The following is a 25,119-nucleotide window of genomic DNA, read 5'->3' on the forward strand; positions in this document are numbered from 1 at the left end:
TAAAAAAGGCAATTATTCTTAAATATCTCTGTGCAGAGGTAAATTTAAATAACCAGCAAAATATCTCATATACTCTGAAAATAAACAAACAGGAGAGATATACTGTATATACACCATTAGAGGAGAGATATACACCACCTATACTATTAAAATATCAGACTCAGATCATTTTTTTTTGTCAATAAAAAAAAAAAAAAAATATATATATATATATATATATATATATATATATATATATATATATATATATATATATATATATATATATATATATATATATATATCCAAAGCCCGGTATAAATCCAAGGGGGACCGGAGATTCGCTGTCCAAGGGTCCCGGCTATGGAATGCTCTACCAATCAACATCAGCCTGGAAAATCACCTGGCTTTTAGGAAAAACTCAAGACCTTCCTCTTTTAGCAGATGATCAAAGCTCGCCACAGCGCCTAGAGGTGATTCAGTTCGCATTGTGCGCTATACATATATATATATTTTTTTTCCCCTTTTACCAAGAAGTTTTCTATTTTCAAATTTTCCCATGACTGGCTGAAAATAAATGTCAATTTGACCCCGCTAACAATTAGAAAAACAAACGTTCTTTAAATTCAATTATATATATATATATATATATATATATATATATATATATATATATATATATATATATATATATATATATATAATTGAATTTAAAGAACGTTTGTTTTTCTAATCGTTAGCGGGGTCAAATTGACATTTATTTTCAGCCAGTCATGGGAAAATTTGAAAATAGAAAACTTCTTGGTTAAAGAAATTTTCAGACAGACAATGTGGTTTTCGTTCAGATGCAGATTTAGATGATAACTCAATTCATTTTAAAAACAAGTGAAAATTTTCAAACATTCTCTCTTTCATTCAGAGAATGTACAAAGATTTTTCGTCTGAATATGCTGGTCTGAAAATTGATCTGTGTGGTTTTTGATCTGACTTTCATCATTCAATCATATGCAATCAAAAACGCTTTTTTTTTTTATTTTATTTTTTTTTTTAATTTTCCCTTGCATCCAATTGGGTATTCTAAGTTTTACCCAATTTACCAAGCTCTGGAGCAACTGCACTTACAGATTGTACCATTTGCCTTTAGTAAAAATTCCCCCCTCGAGTCAACTGCTGAAATAAGAGAAGAGCTTTTGCATGATGGAAGCTGACAACAAAAAAGGACAATTAGATAAAAGTCCTGAAAAATAAAATCTGCATTTTGTTTCTGGCCTGGATGGTAAACCAGCTTGATAAGGGTGGTATTAAATTACCATGTAAATAGTAAACACCTACATTACCAAATTAGTAATGTTAATAGGATGCCTGCCAGGAAAGGCATTAGTCACATGTTTGAATAAGATTCAAATAAAATCCACCCGAGGGCAACTCCACCTATTTCACTTCTAGTATTCAGAAGAGAGAGATTATCGCTCCAACCTCCCAGATCCACAATAGAGTGCTCACCCTAATGGTACTCACAGGTGCCGGCTCTGCTCAAGATTGAGGAGAAAAATTATTCCTGGATGGCCGCACATCAAAAAAAAGGCTCCTCATAAAAATAGGGAAAACAGGACAAGTTAGCCATTTGTCCTGTTTTCCCGATTTTTATGAGGTGACTATACTTTGATTTTAATCGTTTGACAATAAAGATGCCTTTTTTGATGTGCGACCATCCAGGAATTATTTTCCTCCTAGTATTCAGAAGGTTTGTAATGCACTGCAAAAACATTTTTTGGGTATAAGCATTTCCAAATTTTTGGTGGACACACACACACTAAGTGTCTGGAAAAGTTGGCATCAATTTACTTGAATAAAAGCTCTGCTTCACAGGCTCCTGGTTAGATCCCTCCAGGCTCAAAAAAAAAAAAAAAAAAAAAAAAAAAAAAGGAAAATAAAAATAAAGACACAACTAAAAACGTGGTGTTTATGAATATATATATATATATATATATATATATATATATATATATATATATATATATATAACACACAAAAACCCCACACTATGGTGTCTGTTTATGAAGCAGTGAAATCTATTCACTTCTTCATTCTTTGGTATTCACAGAAGAGATCTTTCTCCTGTGTGCCAGTTTATGAAGCTTTGTAGATCGCTTCTCCTTTGGAGGAGTGAAGCAATCTACAAAACACTTCTAAGCCCTTGTACACACAGTCGGAGATTCCGACAACCAAATCCGTCGGATCTTGTCCGAAACTGTTGCATACACACGGTCGGACAAAGTTGTCGGAAAATCCGATCATTCAGAATGCGATGACGTAATTTCGTTACGACGGGGACTACGTTCAGGCTAGTAGCCAATAGCTTTGATGTAGGAATTTGATCTGAGCATGCGTGGCACTTTGTCCGATCGGAATTCTCTACACATGATCAGAGTATGTCCGATCGGAGCATTTTGTCGGAAAATATTTCTGGCAAGTTGGAAAATTTGGTCCGACGGATATTCCGATGCAGACCACACACAGTCGGAATATCCGACAAAACGATAAGATCGGACACATTCCGTCGGAATCTCTGACCGTGTGTACAAGGGCTAACAGTGGAATCTCTGGAGATTTTACGAGATGACAGTACCAGATATTCACAGAAACACCAAGATGTCAGTTTATTAGGCAGTGATAAATCCCTGCTCAATACACAGAGTGGTTAATGAAAAAAAAATATATATATATTAAAGACAAATGGGCCTTGTATATTACAAGTGCAGTTGCTCCAGAGCAGGGGTCTCCAAACTGTGGCCCTTTACGTGCTTTTATTTGGCCCTCAGGATTATTTTGTATGCCCAGACTCCAATGTTGAGGCATAATTCCCCCCCGAGAACAAGCGTCAATAAAGATGCTGGAGTGGATTGTGCGGGTCGTACACATGATGGCCCGGCCTCTGGTGTCCAAGCTGTATTATTTTCCCTCTCTCTTCCTCTATGCAGTTTTTCCTACTGACTAATGTTTACACATATATTGTAGACCATGCTACTGGATGGCAAATAGCCTACTAGTAAATTTGAAGTTCTAACGACTTGTGTTCTTTGTTGGGTTTTTTTTTTTTTTACATTTAAGTTCTACCTCAAAAAATGCTAAGCAAGCACGATTCTGCTTAAGAGGCATCGTAATCTTATGTCTACATGGCATACTGCCCCGGGGGGCATTTATATTAAAGGGGTTTCTCCCTTCAACATGTAGATATTTTGTAAATATAGTTGCTACCCGTGTATTAGATGCCGGATAAACTCTGTTTTCATTTATCGATTCTATACTTGCAGTACACCGCGATTCATTCTGCTCTCATTGTACGGTGTTAATGGACGCACCAATGAGTAATGTATCATTTCCTGCTAGTAAAATTCTTGAAGTACACAAATAAATAAAAAGAAGAAGTGGAGGGAAAGGACATGTGACCTATTTTTATTATCAGAGGAGGACATATTGTGAAAGGTGGTGGGAGTCACCAATTTTTTGCATGTGGAGGATTAATCAAGTTTGGATGCACATATTCGCAGGAGGAAACAGTCGAAGAGATTTTAAAATTAGATGAATGTGTAACAATACTTTGGCACAGGTTACTTTATTTTTTGAATGCAATTCATGGATTACAGTTTGTTAAATTAATGCATAACAATGATCAAAAAAAAATCTCTAAGTACAGGCTCTCCTCACTCAACGACCAGGTCATTAAAACGAGGAGCTACAAGTAATCAATAAGCATTGTATATAAAAGGTTCACTGCGGGACACTTCTTTATGTTGCTCCTGTGAGAATACACATAACAGTGTGGGCAGCGCCTATAATTTGTAAGTGGTATCATTTAAAAGGAGGTCAGGATTGCGCAGAGAATATTCAAAGTTTTTTTTTTTTCTTCTATTCTAAAGAAAAAAAAAAAAAAAGGGGGATTATAATGGGTTTGTGTGCACCATAATTAGTCTAAGTATTTTTATACTAAATAAAAAATTAAAATATTGCACAGATATCATGCTGTAAAATTTTGCAACTAGCATCTTTTTATTCTACAGGTCCTCGACAACGCTGGAGTGCTCGTAGAGTGCAAAAGTAAGTGGAGGGTGCCACAATTTGGACCTGGAGAGCAAATATTACAAACCAATGGCATGTACCCACACTTTACTGTTGAGCCAGATCAAATTATATTTTAAGAAATTAAAACATTTTATTGTTTTTCTTATGAAAGATGAGTGACAATGCAACAAACAGCCACAGATCACTTCCATACATGGTACAAGGTTTTACACGTAAGTTTGGTTTGTACTTTGCATAAGGAAATCTGTGCTAATAGAACATGGTATTATCATCATTGCAGATCGCCTGGTAGCCCGTTATTGTCAGAAAATAAAACCGGACGAGTGACAGGAGTAAGGTGAGCAGGAAGGGAAATGAGGAAGGGAAGGGGCGTGCATGGTGCAGCAGCTCATAAGACCGCTAAGATTTGAGTAAGGTCAGGATAAGTAACAATTATCCCAGGTAGACAACAGACCCCTTTTACCCTGGCGCTGCACGTGCATTCATGGTAAAGCACCACTAGTTTTAGCATTGCTTTACCGCTGTTTAAACTGCGCTATTCGGCCAATAGCGGGGCGCTTTTAACCCCACAAAAAAAAAAAAAGAAAAAAAGAAAAGGGGTTTAAAAAATCCCGTGTTGCAGAGCTTTGGAAGCGCTGCCCATTCATTGCAATGGGAAGGGGTGTTTTGGGAGCGTTGTATACAGCACTCCCCAAACCCCCCCCCCCCCAAAGATACCGCTTGCAGGACTTTTTCCAACGTCCCACAAGCACACATCGCCCCGGGTGTGAAAGCAGCCAGTACAATAAATGGGAGGCAGTTTTCAGGCACCATTTCTAGCGCTAAAACGCCTTGAAAACTGCCCCAGTGTGAAAGGGGTCTAAAAAGTAGGAGAAGTTAAAGTCTAGGGCCCATTCAATTCATTGGAGGCAAGAGTCTTAAAAGGCAGATGTATTCATGAAGGGAACTCCGGGGCTCCAGAGGGCATTATATTGGTCATCGTAGAAGTAGGCTATCAAAACTAGCCATCCTCATTGACTCAGTCATTTATCTGTGGGACATCTTTCATACCTGGGGATTATAGTTCGCATGGTGATAATGAAAAAGGAAAGAAGAGGAGTTTTGGCGATCGTGGAATAAGGTTCAGAAGGGATGGCCAATAGTGCTAACTAAGGAGAGAGAGTTGGTTATTGTTACCCCCATAACCTTTTAAAATGCCAAACTTGTGCCCCATGGAGGATACACGAGTGGGCACTAGGGATCGACCGATTATTGGTGGGGCCGATATTCACTGTTTTTTTTTTTTTTTTTTTTTTTTAAGTATTGAGCACAAACTTAGCCAATATTACTTTGAGGGGTTTTACCGGGATGATGCCTGCAGCTGCAAGCATCACCCCGGTACCATTTATAGTGGACAGTCGGCTTTATTGTAAAAACCAGCAATGTGGCTCAGCAGCCACTCAGCTGTTATTACAAGCTGCGGGAGAGGACACCCCCTCGCCCGGGCTCTCCTGTCCCACCGGGAAGCCCGAGCAACCAGACAGAACATCCACCGGCTGGCCGAAGACCCGTTTGGGTCTCGGATCTAGTAACCCGGAAGCAATGTCATGACATTACTTGCATCTTCAAAAAGGTGCCAGTTTAAAAAAATATAAAGTATACAAAAACGCAGACCTTGACGTTTTGAATACTTTCAAAGTGCAGAGAAGGGGTTTGGGGTCTCAAAGACCCCCGATCCCTCCGTAAAGAGTACATATCACTGCCTATTACTCTCAAAAAAGGGATGTATACACTCCTTGTGGAAGCAATAACAGTTATAAAAAAAAAAAAAAAAAAAAAAAAATATGTACAGAATATCAGCACACATTATCGGCTATCGGCCTGAGAAGTGGCCAAAATATTGTATCGGCACTATCGTTAAGTCCCTAGTGGGCATAGCTCCATCATATACTGTATGTAATATATTACACATTGGAGCATTGCCTTACCAGCAAAGAGTCGCTGGGAAAGTGTTCTGCAAGACAGTTGAGCTTTGTATCTGCAGGTCAATATGTTGCAGCTGGGTTTATGCTACCATAAAGCGACCGATTCCATAAAAAACAAAACAAAAAAAAAACACAGCTTAGATATTAGCGGCAGGCTGAATCATGGCAAACTAACTGACTTGCAACAAAACATACAGCAATCTAAAGCAGTAATTTCTCATCATTGAGACTGCTCCGGGATACTGCACTTTGCACAGTGATATGATCACTCTCATTACAGTCTTATGTGGACAAACCACATACACAATGGTGCCAGAAAAAGAAAGAAAAAAGGGACTACAGCATTTAAAGTGGTTGAATACCTCTGAAATGAAAAACTAACAAATATCCCTCTGTAGCGTGTACTTGCCTCTATCTAAAGCATCTAGTGTTATTTCTGTCTGCTCGTATATATTTTTCTGCTAGAGCCACTTCTGATCAATGTCAGACTTGGGCAAATTGCAGTGCTGACCCCAGATAATCCAGGGACATTCCGCCCCCCCCCCGCCCCCCCATAGCAGGTGATTGACAACCTCAGCTGAGCAGGTTTCCGTGACAGACTGTCCATTTTTGTCTCAGATTGCACATCACAGTGCTGAGTGTAATTTCTGACATCAGATCCCACCTCCCTGGAGCTGGGAAATGCTGTCTAAATTCTACACTTTGGCTTCAGAGAAGAAATGGCTGCAGATAAACAGGTGCAACGTATGTAGGAGGATTGTTTTCATCTCTGTATCACCTGAGGCCAGTCACTTCATTGGGTATACTGTAAGGGTTTACAACCACTTTAAATGTCACTTTATACAACTCGTTCTGTAAAGCAAGGCTTTCAAAGCTTCCTGGGGCAGTTTATGTTCTGTATGCTCTACTCGCAGAATAGAATATTTCTGAAAACACTGCAATAGTCTTACCCAATACCAGCAGTTCAGCATAGGCCTCGTTATTCCCCGACAAATCCTGAGCAGAGAACACGGTGCAATAGTAAACTCCACCATCTCCCCATGCTGTCTGTTCAATACTGAGATCTGCATCTGAAAATAAACAGCAACATTACTGGAAGCTCACAAAAAATTAAAAGCTGAAAAGTTAAATGCACAGATGAAATACATAGGAGTATATCAGAACAGTTCTACCTCCCAAAGGAGTATGTATTTGTATCCATCCAGTTCCGAGATCTACACAGAACTGTAAAACACAGCTTTTTTTTCTGCTGCAATTGAAGATGAATTCCAGGCATGGTATCAATGCAACAATCTATATACAGGGTACCATAGTAGTAAAAAAAAAAAAAAAAGAGCCGGGAACCCAAAAACTTCTTGCAAATGTATTTAGCACAACAGCAATGTACAATCCAGCATAATGGCAAACACGTTTCGGTCAAAGCCTTCCTCGTAGTTGCTATGAGGAAGGCTTTGACCGAAACGCATTAGCAATTATGCTGCATTGTACATTGCTGTTGTGCTAAATACATTTGCAAGAAGCTTTTGGGTTGCCGACTTTTTTCCTACTATAGACTTGCAGAGAACTACACAGCCAGGGCAACAACTCCGCTCACTAATTCTCAATATAGCAGTAGACCTTGGGTGAGTTTTCCTTTGTACATACCATACCTGGCCAATACCTCTAGAAACTGCGAACCTCTGTAGTAGACAGCGCTACTCCAGTGATCTCATCTTGCTTCCGGGTCCAATGCTGAGCAGCTGGCCTGGTCCATTGTGAAACCAGGAGGTCGGCCTCTCAGCATGGGAGCCATTCAGAGAATGCTTTGCATTTTATGAATGAATGCAAAGCGTTCTCTGATTGGAGGAGGTGAGGCAGTGACTTCATACTTTCCGGCCCATCCAATTAGAGCCGTGGTCATCAACCCTGTCCTCAGGGCCCACTAACAGGGCATTTTGTGTGAACCCCCGTTTTAAGGTGCGTGTTAGAAGCCAATAAATACAGTGTATCCAAATAACACGGTCGAGCTCATCTCTTCACCGCACACAGCCACAAAGGACAAGAGAATTCTTGTTGGGCCGTGTATTAGTGCTCAGAGCTACATTAACCACTTGCCGCCCGCCCTATAGGCAATTGACGGTGGCAAAGTGGTTTCATAATCCTGATCGGACGTCATATGACGTCCTCAGGATTATGAGCCGCTGTGCGCCCCCGGGGGCGCGCATCGCGGCGATCGTAGTTGCCGGGTGTCAGACTGACACCCCGCAACAACGATCTCAGTAAAGTCTCCGACGGAGACTCTTTACCACGTGATCAGCTGTGTCCAATCACGGCTGATCACAGTGTAAATAGGAAGAGCCGGTGATCGGCTTTTCCTCACTCGCGTCTGTTAGACGCGAGTAGAGGAGAGCCGATCGGCTGCTCCTCTGACAGGGGGGGGGGGGGGTCTGTGCTGATCGATCAGCACAGCCCCCCCGAGGATGCCCACACTGGACCACCAGGGACGCCACCAGACCACCAGGGAAAAGGTAATCCTCCCTAGACCACCAGGGATGCCAGTCAGCACAATGGATGCCAATCCGTGCCCACAATGGATGCCAATCCGTGCCCACAATGGATGCCAATCAGTGCCCACAATGGATGCCAATCAGTGCCCACAATGGGCATCACTGATTGGCATGCATTGTTTGGCACTGATTGGCATCCATTAGTACAGTATAACACCAATGCCGCCTATGAGTGCCCACCCGTGCCGCCCATCCGTGCCCATCTGTGCCGCCCATCCGTGCTAGCTATCAGTGCCAATTTGTGCCGCCCATCCGCGCCGCCTTATCAGTGCCCATCAGTGTAGCCCCATCAGTGCCCATCAGTGTAGGAGAAAACATACTTATTTACAAAGTTTTGAAACTGAAAAAAATATATATATTTTTTTCAAAATTTTCGGTATTTTTTTTATTTGTAGCGCAAAAAATAAAAACCGTAGAGGTGATCAAATACCACCAAAAGAAAGCTCTATTTGTGGAAAAAAAAATGATGAAAATTTAATTTGGGTACAGTGTAGCATGACCGCGCAATTGTCAAAGTGCGACAGCGCTGAAAGCTCAAAATTGGTCTGGGCAGGAAGGTGTTTAAGTGCCCGGTATTGAAGTGGTTAATGCATTTTTTTACATCTTCCTTAAATTGTTCCATTTAGAATTTATATCCAAATTTTGCTACATAGCCCCAACAAAAGCTAAACAAAGCCCAGGAAAAAATAAAAATAAATGTCACCTACTGTTGTTAATAGTGATTTTACGTCCCTGGTAGAAGTCGCCCAGAGTGACCGTGTTGCCTTGCTTGGTGGCCACAATGCGGACTGTGCGGGAGCTATCCTGGCACTCCACGTACGGATTGTACCCGGGGTTGGCAGCCTGGAGCTGACTATTGATCTGGGTGTCCTGGCTGGTTGGGTTGAAAGCATCAGCGATGCGATCCCTGCAGAAGGATTTGTACTTCCAGGTTACGATGGGAGGCTGCTGAGACGAGGTCTGGTAAGTGCACTGCAGAGTGACCGGCTGGAATAAGACCACCACGTTGAAAGGATTCTTCACAGTCACTGTCATTCCACTGATGTATCCTATGGGACAGAAAATTAGAACACTTATCAAAAGGGGAAAAAAATAAACTGTACAGTTTACAAAATATAAGAAGGAGGAGACACATATAGAAGGAGACGGGAAAACTGTACAGTTTACAAAATATAAGGAGGAGACACATATAGAAGGAGATGGGAAGAGGAGCTCTCCCCTAAAGTGAAGGTACAGTATACATCTGACCACAGAGACAGGTGACCACATTAAAAGGATTATCCAACACCTTTGCCAATGAAAATGGGAGATTTCCTCTCAATTTCTGGGCCGGCCAGAATACGAACCCAGACAAAATTTAAACCTGAGCCTACACCCCCTGGCAGCCATTCTCAACCAGGGTTCCTCCCGCCAGAATACGCAAGTGGTCTTCTGACCTGTAGCAGACGGACCTCTCGTTTGATGGGGCCTACATAGTTCCGGGGTCAACGTTACTTGGCAGAGTCTGCTGCATTTACCTAAATGAAAAAGGGGGGGGGGGGGGCACGGGTGGGCAATCTTCTCACTAACCAGCAACGTGGGGCATTCTTTCCACTGACCAAGAATCATTTTTAGCAGGAAGCATTCAAAAGTTGAGGGTTCCTCTTAGGTAAAAATATTGGGAAAAGGCTGCCTTATAGTGATAAAGGGAGGCTTTATACAGTAAAACAATGAGAACAGATAATCCCAACCAGAAAGAAAAGCAGAAAGTGAAATTTGTAGTGTTCCCTGACATTCTTACGTAATGGAAGTGGTGATCAGTGGGAGGAGCGCCCCTTACGTTGGCCCTCAGTGGGGAGGGGGATAACGCCCCTTATGTTGGCACTCAGCAGGAAGATCACCCCTTACGTTGGCGCTCAGCGCGGGGGGAGGGGGGTGGGAGGAGAACGCCCCTTACATTGGCGCTCAGCGGGAAGAGCGCCCCTTACGTTGGCGCTCAGGGGGAATAAAGCCCATCATTACAGCCAGCAAATACCTTCATGGGGGGGGGGGGGCATTTTATTATCTGCGAGTCGGAAACTGATTACTGCTGAATAAATCTGGAAATCTCTTGAGGAACCTCACATTTTTCACATCAACTTAGTTGTAAAAAGACTGGATTATACACTTCTATTAAGCACTGTAGTTGCAATACAGAAGAGCTGTCAGCGGGTGGCACTGTAGCTCAGGTGATTCCAGGGAAGGCGGCGGCGTAACCCCAGGTGTCATATTGTTGTTGCACTCTCTAGTCTCTCTCTCTGAGCTCACATCCTGCCCTCCTGAAGAGTTTTTATTCACCAGAGAAAGGCAGACCCCCCCCCCCCCCCCTGGGCCATTCTCAATGCTGAGCAAAACTCCCCCACCTTCCAACACCGAAACAAACAGGCAGGAGAGTCACCGGGAGCACATCCAGCAAAATACCTACCAGGGTGATACAATGACTAATAAGAGGATGTGATGAAGATTTTACATGTTTACACAGCGAGATCTACTGAGCAGCAGAAAGACAATTACTGGACAGGCTGGAAGCATTGAAACATTGTATCTGGATTATAACCAGGAGGAAGACATACAATACACGTCACTACAATTCAAGGGAAACGTTACTTTGTTGCAACATTATATATGAAATCTCACATTATAATTCTGCTCACAAAGTTTTATTTACACATCCAATCCATGAACAGCTGGAGGCCACAAGTCAGAGTCTCATAAAGCCCCACACACACCATTAGATTTTCTGCAGGATTTTTGTCTTCAGATTTACCAAAACCATATAAATATAGGAGGTCAAACCTTCAAGCGTTTTAATGTATATGCAATGTGTCAGCTCTCACTTTCTGTGTCTCAAGGGGGGCTCCTCTAAGGGAACGAGCAGGAACTGGGGGGGGGCTCCCTCTAAGGGAAGCAGGAACCGGGGGGGGGGGGCTCCCTCTAAGGGAACGAGCAGGAACCGGGGGGGGGGGGGGGCTCCCTCTAAGGGAACGAGCAGGAACCGGGGGGGGGGGGGCTCCCTCTAAGGGAACGAGCAGGAACCGGGGGGGGGGGGGGGCTCCCTCTAAGGGAACGAGCAGGAACCGGGGGGGGGGGGGGGCTCCCTCTAAGGGAACGAGCAGGAACCGGGGGGGGGGGCTCCCTCTAAGGGAACGAGCAGGAACCGGGGGGGGGGGCTCCCTCTAAGGGAACGAGCAGGAACCGGGGGGGGGGCTCCCTCTAAGGGAACGAGCAGGAACCGGGGGGGGGGGCTCCCTCTAAGGGAACGAGCAGGAACCGGGGGGGGGGGCTCCCTCTAAGGGAACGAGCAGGAACCGGGGGGGGGGCTCCCTCTAAGGGAACGAGGAGGAACCGGGGGGGGGCTCCCTCTAAGGGAACGAGGAGGAACCGGGGGGGGGCTCCCTCTAAGGGAACGAGGAGGAACCGGGGGGGGGCTCCCTCTAAGGGAACGAGGAGGAACCGGGGGGGGGCTCCCTCTAAGGGAACGAGGAGGAACCGGGGGGGGGGGCTCCCTCTAAGGGAACGAGGAGGAACCGGGGGGGGGGGGCTCCCTCTAAGGGAACGAGGAGGAACCGGGGGGCTCCCTCTAAGGGAACGAGGAGGAACCGGGGGGCTCCCTCTAAGGGAACGAGGAGGAACCGGGGGGCTCCCTCTAAGGGAACGAGGAGGAACAGGGGGGCCCCCTCTAAGGGAACGAGGAGGAACAGGGGGGCCCTGTAAGAATGAGGAAGGGGGGGTCCTCCTCATCCAAGGACAGGGGTTTCATTTTGAAGCAGTGAATACCTGAGGATGGGGGAGGGGTCTCACTTCCTGTATTAGAGACACAAGAGGAAGTGAGAGAAAATCCCCTCTTAATTGTCATGGAAACAGGTGTCCCCAATGGAAGACCGCCCCCTCCATTCCTGAGAGGAATGTTGTATTTCCCCTCACCCACACTAGTAAACACCCTCTAGGGGGCTCCGCCTGTCCCCGAGGAGGAGGTGGAGGCCCCGGTGTGTACGGGCGGGGGTCGGTATTGTAGGTGTGTATGAGGTCTCCCGGGCACTCACCTGCCATGTAGAGCACACACAGGACGGTCACCCATCCCCGCTGCGCCGCCATCTCTCCTCCTCAGGTGACTCCCCCAGGTGCGCCCAAAACTTCCCGCGCGTCCCCGTGTGCGCGCTCACACTGCCCGGACCCCGCCCCTCTCGCAGGACACGCCCCCTTCCGGCCCACCTGCGGCGCCCCACGTGTAACCCCTTCACCTCCGCTCTGCAACCTCAGCCCCGCCCCGTCCAATCACATGACCTGGAAAGTTCCGCACAGCTCTACCTGGAGGGACACGCCCCATTTAGTCTTTGACCCCTGCTACCTGTACACCCCTACCCCCCTCCATGGAGCACAGAGAAGGTCACATTTCCACCTGTAGTTCCGGTGTATTTAGTAACTTTTGTATTTATTCACAGTAGAACTATGGGGCAAAACTTGACTTTTATTTTGGAGAGATATGACCCCTGTCAGGCCTTTTGTCACCTGTTGGGGAGATTTTCCTTCACTTCCTGTCCCATAACCAAACAGGAAGTGAGAGGAAATCCCTGCAAAGTGAGTTGTCACCAGAACTAGTGTCCCCATTGGAAGATTTCCCCTCTATTCCTCTTCTGGTGACAACCCAAAACGTCGGGATTTTCTTTCACTCTCTGTGATAATGGAAACCAGGAGAAATAGAGAGGATGAATCTCCCTGACAAGGGCACAGACAGCAATAAGAACATGGCCGGGGGTCTAATCCCTCTCCACTCCATCCAACATTAACATGACTTACATTGTTCCCAGCTACATTCAAGGACCACACATCCCCTCCCTCTATGCTATCAGTTACATTGTAGTTACGTGGACTACCAAACTCCTCCCCATACCATTCCATATTGTTACCATATACATTGTTCCCAGCTATGCCCATGGACTGCAGAACCCCTTCCCCATGTTATCAGTTACATTGTTCCCAGCTCTCTCCCTCTCTCTGTGGACTACAGAACCCCTCCCACCATACCATCAATTCCATCGTTTCTAGCTATTATGATGGACTACAGAACCCTCTCCCTGTGTTTATAGTCACAGCATTTCCAGATAAATCCGAGGTCCATGGAAAACTCCTTCCCCATGTTATCAGTTACATTGTTCCCAGCTCTCTCTCTCTCTCTCTCTCTGTGGACTACAGAACCCCTCCCACCATACCATCAATTCCATCGTTTCTAGCTATTATGATGGACTACAGAACCCTCTCCCTGTGTTATTAGTCACATCATTTCCAGATAAATCCGAGGCCTACGGAAAACTCCTTCCCCATGTTATCAGTTACATTGTTCCCAGCTCTCTCTGTGGACTACAGAACCCCTCCTCCATGCTATCACTTATCAGTTACATGATGTTGGTGTATAGGTGGATGGATGGATGGACAGACAAGTGGATGGACGGACTGATGGACTATGGGGTGGATGGATTGTTGCATTGATGGATGGATGGACAGGTAGATACAGTAAATGGATGGATTCATGCAGGGCTGTCTTAATATCATCATGGGCCCCTGGGCAAAGTAATACATCGGGCCCCTACCAGCCTGCCCCAATTTACATACCTACTCTCAAGAATGAAAGGGGGGGGGGGGGGGGGTAGATGAGGGCACAATACTGGGATCAGGACAGTACAGTACAGGTTCAGGAATGCTGCCTGGGACATGGTCATTCTGGGACAACTTAGTAAAAAAACAGGACTGTCCCGGCAAAACCGGGACCGGTGGCAAATCTGGTGTAATACAATTATCTTGGGGCCCTCATATACTTGGGGCCCCTGGGCAATGCCCAGGGGTGCCCATGCATTAAGATGGCCCTGGATTTATGGATGGACGGACGGATGGGTGGATTTATGAATGGATGGACGGATAGATGGATGCACAGAGGAAAATGTATAAAAAGTTCCCTCATGCCCCCCTCCCATCTCTGTGTTGGGGTTCTCTGCACTGAGCACACATTACTTCATTATAAATAGCCCCCCCCCCCCCCAGAACACAAAGTCTGCATTTCACTGTACCCCCAACGCAGGATGGCGCATCACCAGGTAATGTAGTGCACCGTGTCAGAATTAAGGGTCAGCTCTGGTTTTTGGTGCATCAGCAGCCCATTCATAACACACGTGCTGCCTTACCCCCAATGTATGGTAATACACAGCATGGCGTGTGTGGGGGAACCCACCGCAGAGCACCCCAAAGTAGTGAGGAGGTCCTCCATGTAGTCCAGTATTCCTCTAATCTCCGGCCACTTGGGATCTCTGACAATACACCCTGTGAGATATTCGGCACACATGTCCGGCTGGTCCCATCTGCATCTGTCACTGCTGGGGACATGTCACGTATATGGTGTCCCCGAAACAAAGGAGGAGATTATCTGAGCCTGTGAGTCACAAACATTACTCATTGTTAGGACGATGCAGCGAGCACATCATCAATGTATAATCCCTGTCCCCCTTCACAAGGAGCCCTTGTCCCTTCCTACATACAGGCATCTGAAGGGGACCTGATGACATCTCTAGGGGGGACATCAAGCCAAAGAGCAGCTCTAGACTTCTATCTGCATACAGGGTCTGCCATCCACATACAGGGTCTGCTATCTACATACAGGGTCTGCTATCTACATACAGGGTCTTCTATCTGCATACAGGGTCTTCTATCTGCATACAGGGTCTTCTATCCACATAGAGGGTCTTCTGTCCGCATACAGGGTATTCTATCCACATAAAGGGTCTTCTATCCGCATACAGGATCTTCTATCTGCATACAGGGTCTTCTCTCTGCATATGGGGTCTTCTATCTGCATACAGGGTCTGCTATCTGCATACAGGGTCTTCTGTCTGCATACAGGGTCTGCTATCCACATAGACGGTCTGCTATACACATACAGGGTCTTCTATCTGCATATGGGGTCTTCTATCTGCATACAGGGTCTGCTATCCACATACAGGGTCTGCTATCCGCATACAGGGTCTTCTATCCGCATACAGGGTCTGCTATCCACATACAGGGTTTTCTATCTGCAAATGGGGTCTTCTATCTGCATACAGGGTCTTCTCTCTGCATATGGGGTCTTCTATCTGCATACAGGGTCTGCTATCCACATAGACGGTCTGCTATCCACATACAGGGTCTTCTATCTGCATACAGGGTCTGCTATCCACATACAGGGTCTGCTATCCGCATACAGGGTCTTCTATCCACATACAGGGTCTGCTATCCACATACAGGGTCTTCTATCTGCATAAAGGGTCTTCTATCCATATACAGGGTCCGCTATCCACATAAATGGTCTTCTATCTGCATACAGAGTTTTCTATCCACATACAGGGTCTTCTATCCACATACAGGGTCTGCTATCCACATACAGGGTCTGCTATCCATATATTACAGGGTCTTCTATCCACATACAGGTTCTGCTATCTACATAGAGGGTCTTCTATCCATATACAGGGTCTGCTATCTACATACAGGGTCTTCTATCCATATGCAGGGTCTGCTATTCATATACTACAGGGTCTTCTATCCATATACAGGGTCTTCTATCCACAAAGAGGGTCTTCTATCCGCATACAGGGTCTTCTATCAGCATACAGGGTCTTCTATCCACATAAAGGGTCTTTAAAATATAGTCTGCTGGCCAGATATGGCTGCTGCAAGATTTTATCCAAAGCTTCTGATGTAAGAAAAGATTCTGGTTAAGGGGGGACTCTGATAGGGACTCTGACATAAGGGGGACTTTAATGTAAGGGGACTCTGATAGGTACTCTGATGTAAGATGGACTCTGATGTAAGAGGGAATCTAATGTAAGGGGCACTTTGAAGTAAGGAGGCTCCCATGGGGACTCTGATGTAAGGGGGAGTTCGATCTAAAGCTGGCTATACATGGACCAAAATTCCCTGCTGAACCGACCAAATTTCAATCCATGTATGGGCAGGTTGGTTGTACAGGGTGGATTCCCCCATCCACATTGAATGTGTGCATGGGGGAATCAGGTCATTTTTTTTTGTTCAACCCACTGGTAATCTATGGGTGGCTTAAGGGGGCTCTGATAAAGACTCTAATGTAAGGGGGACTCTGATGGGAACCCTGATGTAAAGGAGGACTCTGATGGGAACCCTGATGTAAGGGGGAATCTGATGGGGACACTGATGTAAGGGGGGACTCTGATTGGGACCCTGATGTAAGGGGGGACTCTGATGGGGACCCTGATGTAAGAGGGACACTGATGGGGACCCTGATGTAAGGGGGGCTCTGATGGTGACCCTGATGTAAGGGGGACTCTGATGGGGACCCGGATGTGAGGGGGGCTCTGATGGGGACCCTGATGTAAGGGGGACTCTGATAGGGACCCTGATGTAAGGGGAACTCTAATGGGGACCCTGATGTAAGGGGGACTCTGATGGGGACCACGGTGTAAGGGGGATTCTGATGGGGAACCTGATTTAAGGGGAATCTGATGGGGACCCAGATGTAGGAGGAATCTAAAAGGGACACCTGATGTAGGGGGAATCTGATGGGGACCCTGATGTAAGAGGGACACTGATGGGGACCCTGATGTAAGGAGGACTCTGATGGGGACCCTGATGTAAGGGGGACTCTGATAGGGACCCCGATGTAGGGGGAATCTGATAGGGACCCCAATGTAAGAGGAACTCGGATGGGGACCCTGATATAAAGGGGCTCTAATGGGGACCCCGATATAAAGGGGCTCTGATGGGGACTGACTCTGATTTTAAGGGGGGGACTCGAGTTTATTTGAAATGTATTTGCTTTGTTTTACTGCAGTTTATTCTCTGTTGTTATAAATCATATCATGCTGATTATAAAACAATTTGGAGTAAAAGGTTATTCATTTATTTACATTTGATTTGTTGATTTATAAAACTGTCTTCCTGTTCTGCGTTAAAAAAAGAAAAAAAATGTGAATCTGTGTCCCCTGATTGGTCGCTCCTCCAGCTCCTCGCACCTCAGCTTTCCTCTGATCACTCCATCAATAAATCATAATCAATGACCACAGTGAGTTCGGAGAGGGAATGTCACATTTGCCTGGGTCCAGGTGGAAATCCTAATCAACGTCTTATATCTCACACATCTGATTAACCCCTTCCAGGCCAGGAACCCCCCCCCCCCCCCCCCCCCCCCGAGCCTCCATGGATCCAGTGTGGATTCAACAATGGCTTGCTTGTCGTGGAGGCCCGGGGCTCGGTCCACCGGGACAATCTGAGTGCTCTGTGGGCTATTTGTCCTTTGTTCCCCTCCGGAGGGTGGTATCACTTGGTACTGTTAGTGTGTGCACCAGGAATGACACACACAGCATCGCCGCATTCATCCCAGAGGAGATGACAAGCCTTCCTGCCTGAGCTTTGGTAAGTGTTTAGGATAAAAGAAACAATTTCGGGGAGATTCGATTTCTTTAATCGCTTTTTTTTTTTAATGACATGCCAGTGATATAAATATGTATAGTGCCGCAGGAGGGGGGGGGGGGGGTTGTGTTGGAGAGCAAAAGTAGAGATCAATTATTAGCTTGGCAGATTTGAACACCTGTGGGGATATTAAATCACGTATTATAATTATTATTATTAATATGAATGCAATCTATACACTGGAGGGAGAACCTCCTGGTGGGATCTAGGATGGAAAAGGACCTGGGGGTCCTAGTAAATGATGGGCTCAGTAATGGCATGCAATGCCAATCTGCTGCTAACAAAGCAAACAGTATATTGGCATTAAAAAGGGGATCAACTCCAGAGATAAAACGATAATTCTCCCGCTCTACAAGACTCTGGTCCGGCCGCACCTGGAGTATGCCGTCCAGTTCTGGACACCAGTCCTCAGGAAGGATGTACTGGAAATGGAGCGAGTACAAAGAAGGGCAACAAAGCTAATAAAGGGTCTGGAGGGTATTAGTTATGAGGAAAGGTGGTGAGCACTGAACTTATTCTCTCTGGAGAAGAGACGCTGGAGAGGGGATATGATTTCAATAAATAAATACCGTACTGGTGACCCCACAATAGGGAGAAAACTTTTTCGCAGAAGGGAGTTTAACAAGACTCATTAAAATTAGAAGAAAAGAGGTTTAACCTTAAACTACGTAGGGGGTTCTTTACTGTAAGAGCGGCAAGGATGTGGAATTCCCTTCCACAGGCGGTGGTCTCAGCGGGGGGAGCATCGATAGTTTCAAGAAACTATTAGATAAGCACCTGAATGACCGCAACATACAGGGATATACAATGTAATACTGACATATAATCACACACATAGGTTGGACTTGATGGACTTGTGTCTTTTTTCGACCTCACCTACTATGTTACTATGTTATTATTATTATTATTATTATTGTCATCATCATCATCACCACCATGATTATTGTTATCATAGATGATGTACCAAAACTGTAATTTTCTCCAATAGCAAGTTTCCTGAAACACAGAATTGTATGGATGTATTATGTATGGACTTGGTCCTTTGACAATCTCCGGGTATTATGAATAATTTTTCAAATGTGATACAAAATGCATATATATGAGGGTTCTTTATAAAGTTTCCACACTTTCCCCCCCCCCCCGTGTCAGTTTCCATACACACTAACCACCCAGGCTTCCAATAATCCACTCTAATTATAAGGACGTGCTCTGATCTCATCTAAATTAGATATATCAGGATTTTCCTTGTCAAAAAGTTTATTGAATATACAGGTAATAACATGCATGTCAATAACACATATAAGAAAAGAGGTAATACAGTAATAAAATAATGAATAATAATAATAATGAAGCTCATCATTATACAAATTTATATATATATATATATATATATATATATATATATAAATATATGAATATATATATTTATATATAAAAGGAAAGCATGTAATATCGTCCCATTAGGTTATAATTAAATACAACCTAAGGGTTTGGTGTAAAGTTGTGTAGTAATATAGTCAATGTCGTGTTGTTTAACCAGGCCCATTGGAAATGCTGCGGTAATATTGGAGGAGCCGGTTGTATATAGTAGGATAATGAGTTGTGAAAACAAAAAAAAGAATAAAAGAGGGAGAGTGGAGTGTAGAGATACAAGAGAAGTCCACAGGGTCGGCCCAGATACCAGTGCACGTTACGGAATTATATTCAAATATACAAATATTCCAACTTATAAACTCCCAAACAATTAAATATCAACTGATTTAATATTTAGATATTTGGATGTTTAGACATCTGAATATTTAAGGATTTTGACTGACCTGACAACCATAATATACCCCCTCATCACAGGGGAGGACTGACCATTCGGCCACTCGGGCACTGCCCGAGGGCCCCGGGCCACTAGGGGGGCCCCATCAGGGTTGCCAGCCTCAGTAAAATCAGGGACATTTTATAAAAATCTGTGTTTTTTTTTACATCTGTCTCTGAAATGTCCCTTACCAACATCCTTTTGGTCTAAAAATCCAGAGATTATAGCTGCCCCACCTCTCCAGTACCTTCTCAGCCAATGGAAACATGTCTGTGTATATTGTGTGTACATGTATGTGTATACTGTGTGATTGTATTCTGTGTGTGTATATACTGTGTGGCCCCATCATCTCTGATTGCCTGGGGTCCCCATAATCTCCTATTGCCCAGGGGCCCCATGAGTTGTCAGTCCGCCCCTGCCTCATCACCACTCTCCTCTCTTATATGGTTCATCTTCTTTCCTCTCATTTTAATCCCTATATCGTTGGATGCCCCTTTGCCCCTTGAACACTGGGCTACATGCTACCACCCATTGCCATCACCTCTCCAAGGGTTTTCTCCTACTGAAGCTTAGTGTAGACATATGGCATTTCCTGACCTCTAATACCATAGAACAATACGATAGTTATAAATACCTATATGTTCTACCTTGATGTGCCATTGTCCATGTGCGGGCTGCGACCCTATCAGTTAAACGTTACTTTTTTGGATCTTAGGCTATATTCCCCTTCTCTGGGGGCTACACTGTATGTTTCTACATTTTGTGAATGTTTTCTTCCCTTTTACCAATAAAATATTTTAACAAGAAAAGTTTCCACACTTTTTAAACTCTATAATAATGTATATATAAAAGTGCGAAAACTTTTTTAAGACCCCTCTTGTATATGTGTATATATACATATATATACTTTTTATCACTTAGTTTTTATTGGTGTTTTATTTTAGATAGGGATGTTGTTGCTGAAAGCAATTCTTTCACCCGTCGCATTTAAAGTATTATCACAGTTTGTAGGATTTGCTTTTACATTTTGGCCTCATCTTACTGTTGTTCAGTAGTATATACTTTTATATATCGTTTATTCCCCGCCCCCATATATATTTGTATTTTTTTAACCCTTTTATTAGTTTGTATTAGTGTTTTATTTTTTTGATGTTGTTGCCAAAAGCATTTTTTTTCACATGCCGTATGTAAAACAAGATCACAGTTTAGAGTATATATATATATATATATATATATATATATATATATATATATATCTATATATAGATATATATCTATATATATATATATATAGATATAAATATATTTTATATTTATATCTATATATATCTACATGTCTATATATATATATATATATATATATATATATATATATATATATATATATATATATATATATATATATATATATATATAGATATATCATCTATATAGATATAGATCTATATATATCTTTATATATATATATATATATATATATATATATAGATAGATCGATCTATATGTATATTTTTTTATATATTCATTATTTATTTATTTTTTACTTTTTATCACTTAGTTTTTATTGGTGTTTTATTTTAGATAGGGCATGTTGTTGCTGAAATCAATTCTTTCACATGTAAAGTAAAATCACAGTCTGTAGGATTTGCTTTTACATTTTGGCTTCATCTTGCCGTTGTTGAGTAATCAGAAATAGAAAATCAATGTGCAACACTGTATAAATACAGGTACAGTATATACCGTGTCTGTGTGTATGTGTATATATATATATATATATATATATATATATATATATATATATACATATACTGTATATAGATAGATAAATATATTTATACTATATATACATTTTCTTTACTTTATTTATTTTAGTATTTTTTAATATTGATATATTACTTCATTTTTATTACTGTTCTATTATAGTGAAGGGATGTTGTTGCTTTTCTTTTTTTCTTTCACCTGTCACAAGCAAGATCACAAGTCATAGGATTTGCTTTTACACAATTGTAGAATTTGCCTTTACATTTAGGCCTCATCCGGCCGTTGTTGAATAGTGGAAAATCAATGTGCAATCTGCTTTAATGTCCAGCTCTGTATGGATGGAGTTGGAGGCTCCGGGCGCTGCCAATAATGATTCACAAAGCCCACATATTGTATTTATTATCAATGTTTAAGGTTATTCCTGATGGGACAGTCTGAACAGAAATCACATCCCTTACCTGATTTGTGAACTGTCATTTGTCCATGTTTTGCTTGTGATAGATGACCTTTTAAGCTTAGAACCTTGCCTGAAATATTACAAATAAATGTTTTTAAATACTCGATGGTTTGAAGGAGGAAAAAGAAGTAACCAATCAGAATTCACGCTTGCTGAACTTTACTTTTGACTAGTGCTTCGCTCCTTGCAATGTTTTAATGAATAAGCTCATGACAGGTCATCTTTAATTTTATCTGTGTGACATCTGCTTTAAGCATCAGTCTAGGTCGCATGTGCACCCAACACCTTTGTAGCATCCAGGTTGCATTACAGCAGGGGTAGGCAACCTCAGCACTCCAACTACAAATCCCATCATGCCTCTGTCTTGCAATGTCTCATGGGACTTGTAGTTTCACCACAGCTAGAGGACCGAGGTTGTCTACCCCTGTATTACAGCATGCTGCCCAGTGCTCTGCCTGGAGGAACATTGCTATAGTAGAACTCCAGCCAAAGGTGTTTTTTTTTCCTGTCAGTGCTGCATAGAGCAGGAATGGTTTAGAAATGTTGTCAGATTTTTATTGCCATCGGTGTCCCCACAGAAAAGATTTCTCCTCACTTCCTGTCCCAGTGACACCCAGGGAGTTGCCAGGCGTACTTCCTGTTTCTGTCCTCTGGTGGGCATCCTTCACACAGTCCTATAGAGCATGCAACAGAGAATCATTCAGTGGATTCTCAGAAATAATACGTTGATTATGTTACGTTTCTCCTTTCCTGCTCACTTATGTGCACATTAAATCGACGTACATACAATATGAATGAAATTTAGTTTGCTAAAGCACTGTGTATCAAAACAGTTTTTTTTTTTTTAATCAATGGCATCTAGGAGAGATAGTGTGCATGAGACCTTAAAGGGGTTGTAAAGTGAATTTTTAAAAAACAAAAAAAAAACAAACATGTTATACTTACCTCCACTGTGCAGCTCGTTTTGCACAAAGTGGCCCCGAACCTGCTCTTCTGGGGTCCCTCAGCGGATGTCTCGGCTTCCTCCCGCAGGTGCTTCTCACGTTCATGCAAGCTCCCTCGCATGGTGAGAAGCATCTCCGGCGCGCTCCCGTAAAACAGCCGGCGGCTATAGCCGCTCGCTGTATCACACGGCCCCGCCCCCTGGCGCTCTTCGTCAGTGGATGTGATTGACAGCAGCGCGAGCCAATGGCTGCGCTGCTTTCCATCCATCCACTCCAGCCAATCAGCGGCCAGGCTGAACGGTGGAAAGGACGTCGGGGGACGAGCGCGGGACTTTCGAGGGGTGAGATAAGTAAAACGGGGGGCTGGGGGCGCAGGCACTGTCAGATGTTTTTTCACCTTAATGCATAGAATGCATTAAGGTGAAAAGACATTTACCTTTACAACTCCTTTAACCACTTAAAGACCAGGCCTTTTCTGACACTTTTTGTTTACATTTAAAAATTAGCTAGACGTCCGATTACTTAAAGTGGTGGGCCACCCTTAAAAAAAAAAAAAAAAAAAAAAAAAAAAAAGAGCATTAATATTTTTTTTAAAAAATGCAAAAAAAATATTTGACCATTTTTTTTATTACCTGCCCAGAAATCCCTGTTGCTAGGCAGTCTTCCTAATCTGCCTTCTTCCTGCTCCTTGGTGATCTTCGGTCTTCTCTCCTCCTCCGCATTGTCTTCTGGGTAATGGGGCGCGCTGTGTTCTGGGAACTATGTGTTCCCTAACACAGCAGCGCGTCCCATTCACAAAACTCCGCGCGACTCGTGCATGCGCAGTAGGAAACGGGCAGTGAAGCCGCAAGGCTCCACTGCCTGTTTCCCTTAGTGAGGATGGCGTCGCTGGGACCCGACGGACATGTCGGCCTTGGCGGCCGACATCGCAGGCACCCTGGAAAGGTAAGTCTCCTTATTAAAAGTCAGCAGCTACTTTTTTTTTAGCTGCTGACTTTAAAAAAAAATTTTTTTACAGCTGAAACACCGCTTTAAACATTATATATATTTTTTACAGAGGCCCTGGAGAATAAAATGGTGGATGTTGCATATTTTTATGTCACACGGTATTTGTGCAGCGGTTCTTCGAATCCAATTTTGTGGGAAAAAATACACTTTAATGAATTTTACTGCACACAAGTACAGTAAAATACCAATTTTTTGTAAAATATAAAGTATGGTGTTGCGCCAAGTAAACAGATACCAAACATGTCACGCTTTAAGATTGCACGCGCTTGCGGAATTGCACCAAACTACAATATTTAATATTCACAGGCAATGATTTATAAGCCTTTACAGGTTACCTGTCTATAGTTACAGAGAAGATCTGGTGCTAGAATTATTGCTCTTGCTCTGATGTTCTCGGCAATGCCTCACATGTGCAATTGGCATTTGTGTATGCATGCAGGCAGGGCCGCCAATAGGGGGGGTACCACTGAGCCTCCTGTAGGGGGCCCAGGCACACAATGGGGCCTGAACAGCAGGAGGATCAGTGCAGCGGGATGGGAGAGCCTCTACAAAACAATGCACTGTGTCAATGTCTCTCCCCCCAGCAGCTGAAATTCAGTAGGCTGGCTTTCAGCTGCTGGAAGGAGAGACACTGACACAGTTCATGGTTCTGTAATTGTCCTCCCATCCCATTGCACTGATTCCCCTCACTGGGCTGCCCATATCTGATTCCTCGCTGTGTGCCCGCCCCACCCCCCCCCCCCCCCCCAGCATCACCACTGGCTTCCCTCTCCCACAGGCTGCTGCAGGTGCATAGGTGGATTGGAGAGTGGGGGAAGGGGCTGGTACATTTTTTTTTCACAATTGAACACAGTGAGTGGTTGGTATGGATTGCTCCTGTGTCCATTCATAACTGAGCATTGTAAACTAAGTTTACTATGCTTCAGTTTATGAATGGGGAGGAGCCTCTGTCTCTGTCCATTCATCTGCAGTGCAACTGAGGCTACAGAGAAAGGAATTGAAGAATCTGTGTTCTCAATTCATTTCTTTGTCTCAAAGGTGAGATGTCAGGGGTCTGTTTAGACCCCTGATATTTTATGCAAACCCC

General features: G+C 43.7%; 2 protein-coding genes across 4 annotated transcripts in view; one reads left to right on the forward strand and one right to left on the reverse strand.

Annotated features, from left to right (window-relative positions):
• The window catches only part of LSR (lipolysis stimulated lipoprotein receptor), a 30,186-nt gene extending 17,409 nt beyond the window's left edge, over positions 1 to 12,777 (reverse strand). For both annotated transcript variants that reach the window (XM_077456497.1, XM_077456496.1), the window contains exons 1-3: positions 12,634 to 12,777; positions 9,280 to 9,621; positions 6,977 to 7,096 (exon numbers count right to left, since the gene is read on the reverse strand). In XM_077456497.1, the coding sequence (XP_077312623.1) occupies positions 6,977 to 7,096; positions 9,280 to 9,621; positions 12,634 to 12,685 (514 nt within the window). In that variant the 5' untranslated portion in view covers positions 12,686 to 12,777. The remainder of the gene's footprint in view (positions 1 to 6,976; positions 7,097 to 9,279; positions 9,622 to 12,633) is intronic.
• A 5,097-nt stretch (positions 12,778 to 17,874) lies between these two features.
• The window catches only part of MAG (myelin associated glycoprotein), a 143,522-nt gene continuing 136,277 nt past the window's right edge, over positions 17,875 to 25,119 (forward strand). The window contains exon 1 of one of the 2 annotated variants that reach the window (XM_077456499.1): positions 17,875 to 17,998. The gene's annotated coding sequence lies outside the window, so the exon portion shown is untranslated. The remainder of the gene's footprint in view (positions 17,999 to 25,119) is intronic. The other variant, XM_077456501.1, reaches the window with a different exon arrangement.

Source organism: Lithobates pipiens, unplaced genomic scaffold, assembly GCF_037356315.1.
Source record: "Lithobates pipiens isolate NorthernLeopardFrog02 unplaced genomic scaffold, aLitPip1_a1.2 Scaffold_27, whole genome shotgun sequence".
In the NCBI taxonomy this organism is placed as follows: Eukaryota; Metazoa; Chordata; class Amphibia; order Anura; family Ranidae; genus Lithobates; species Lithobates pipiens.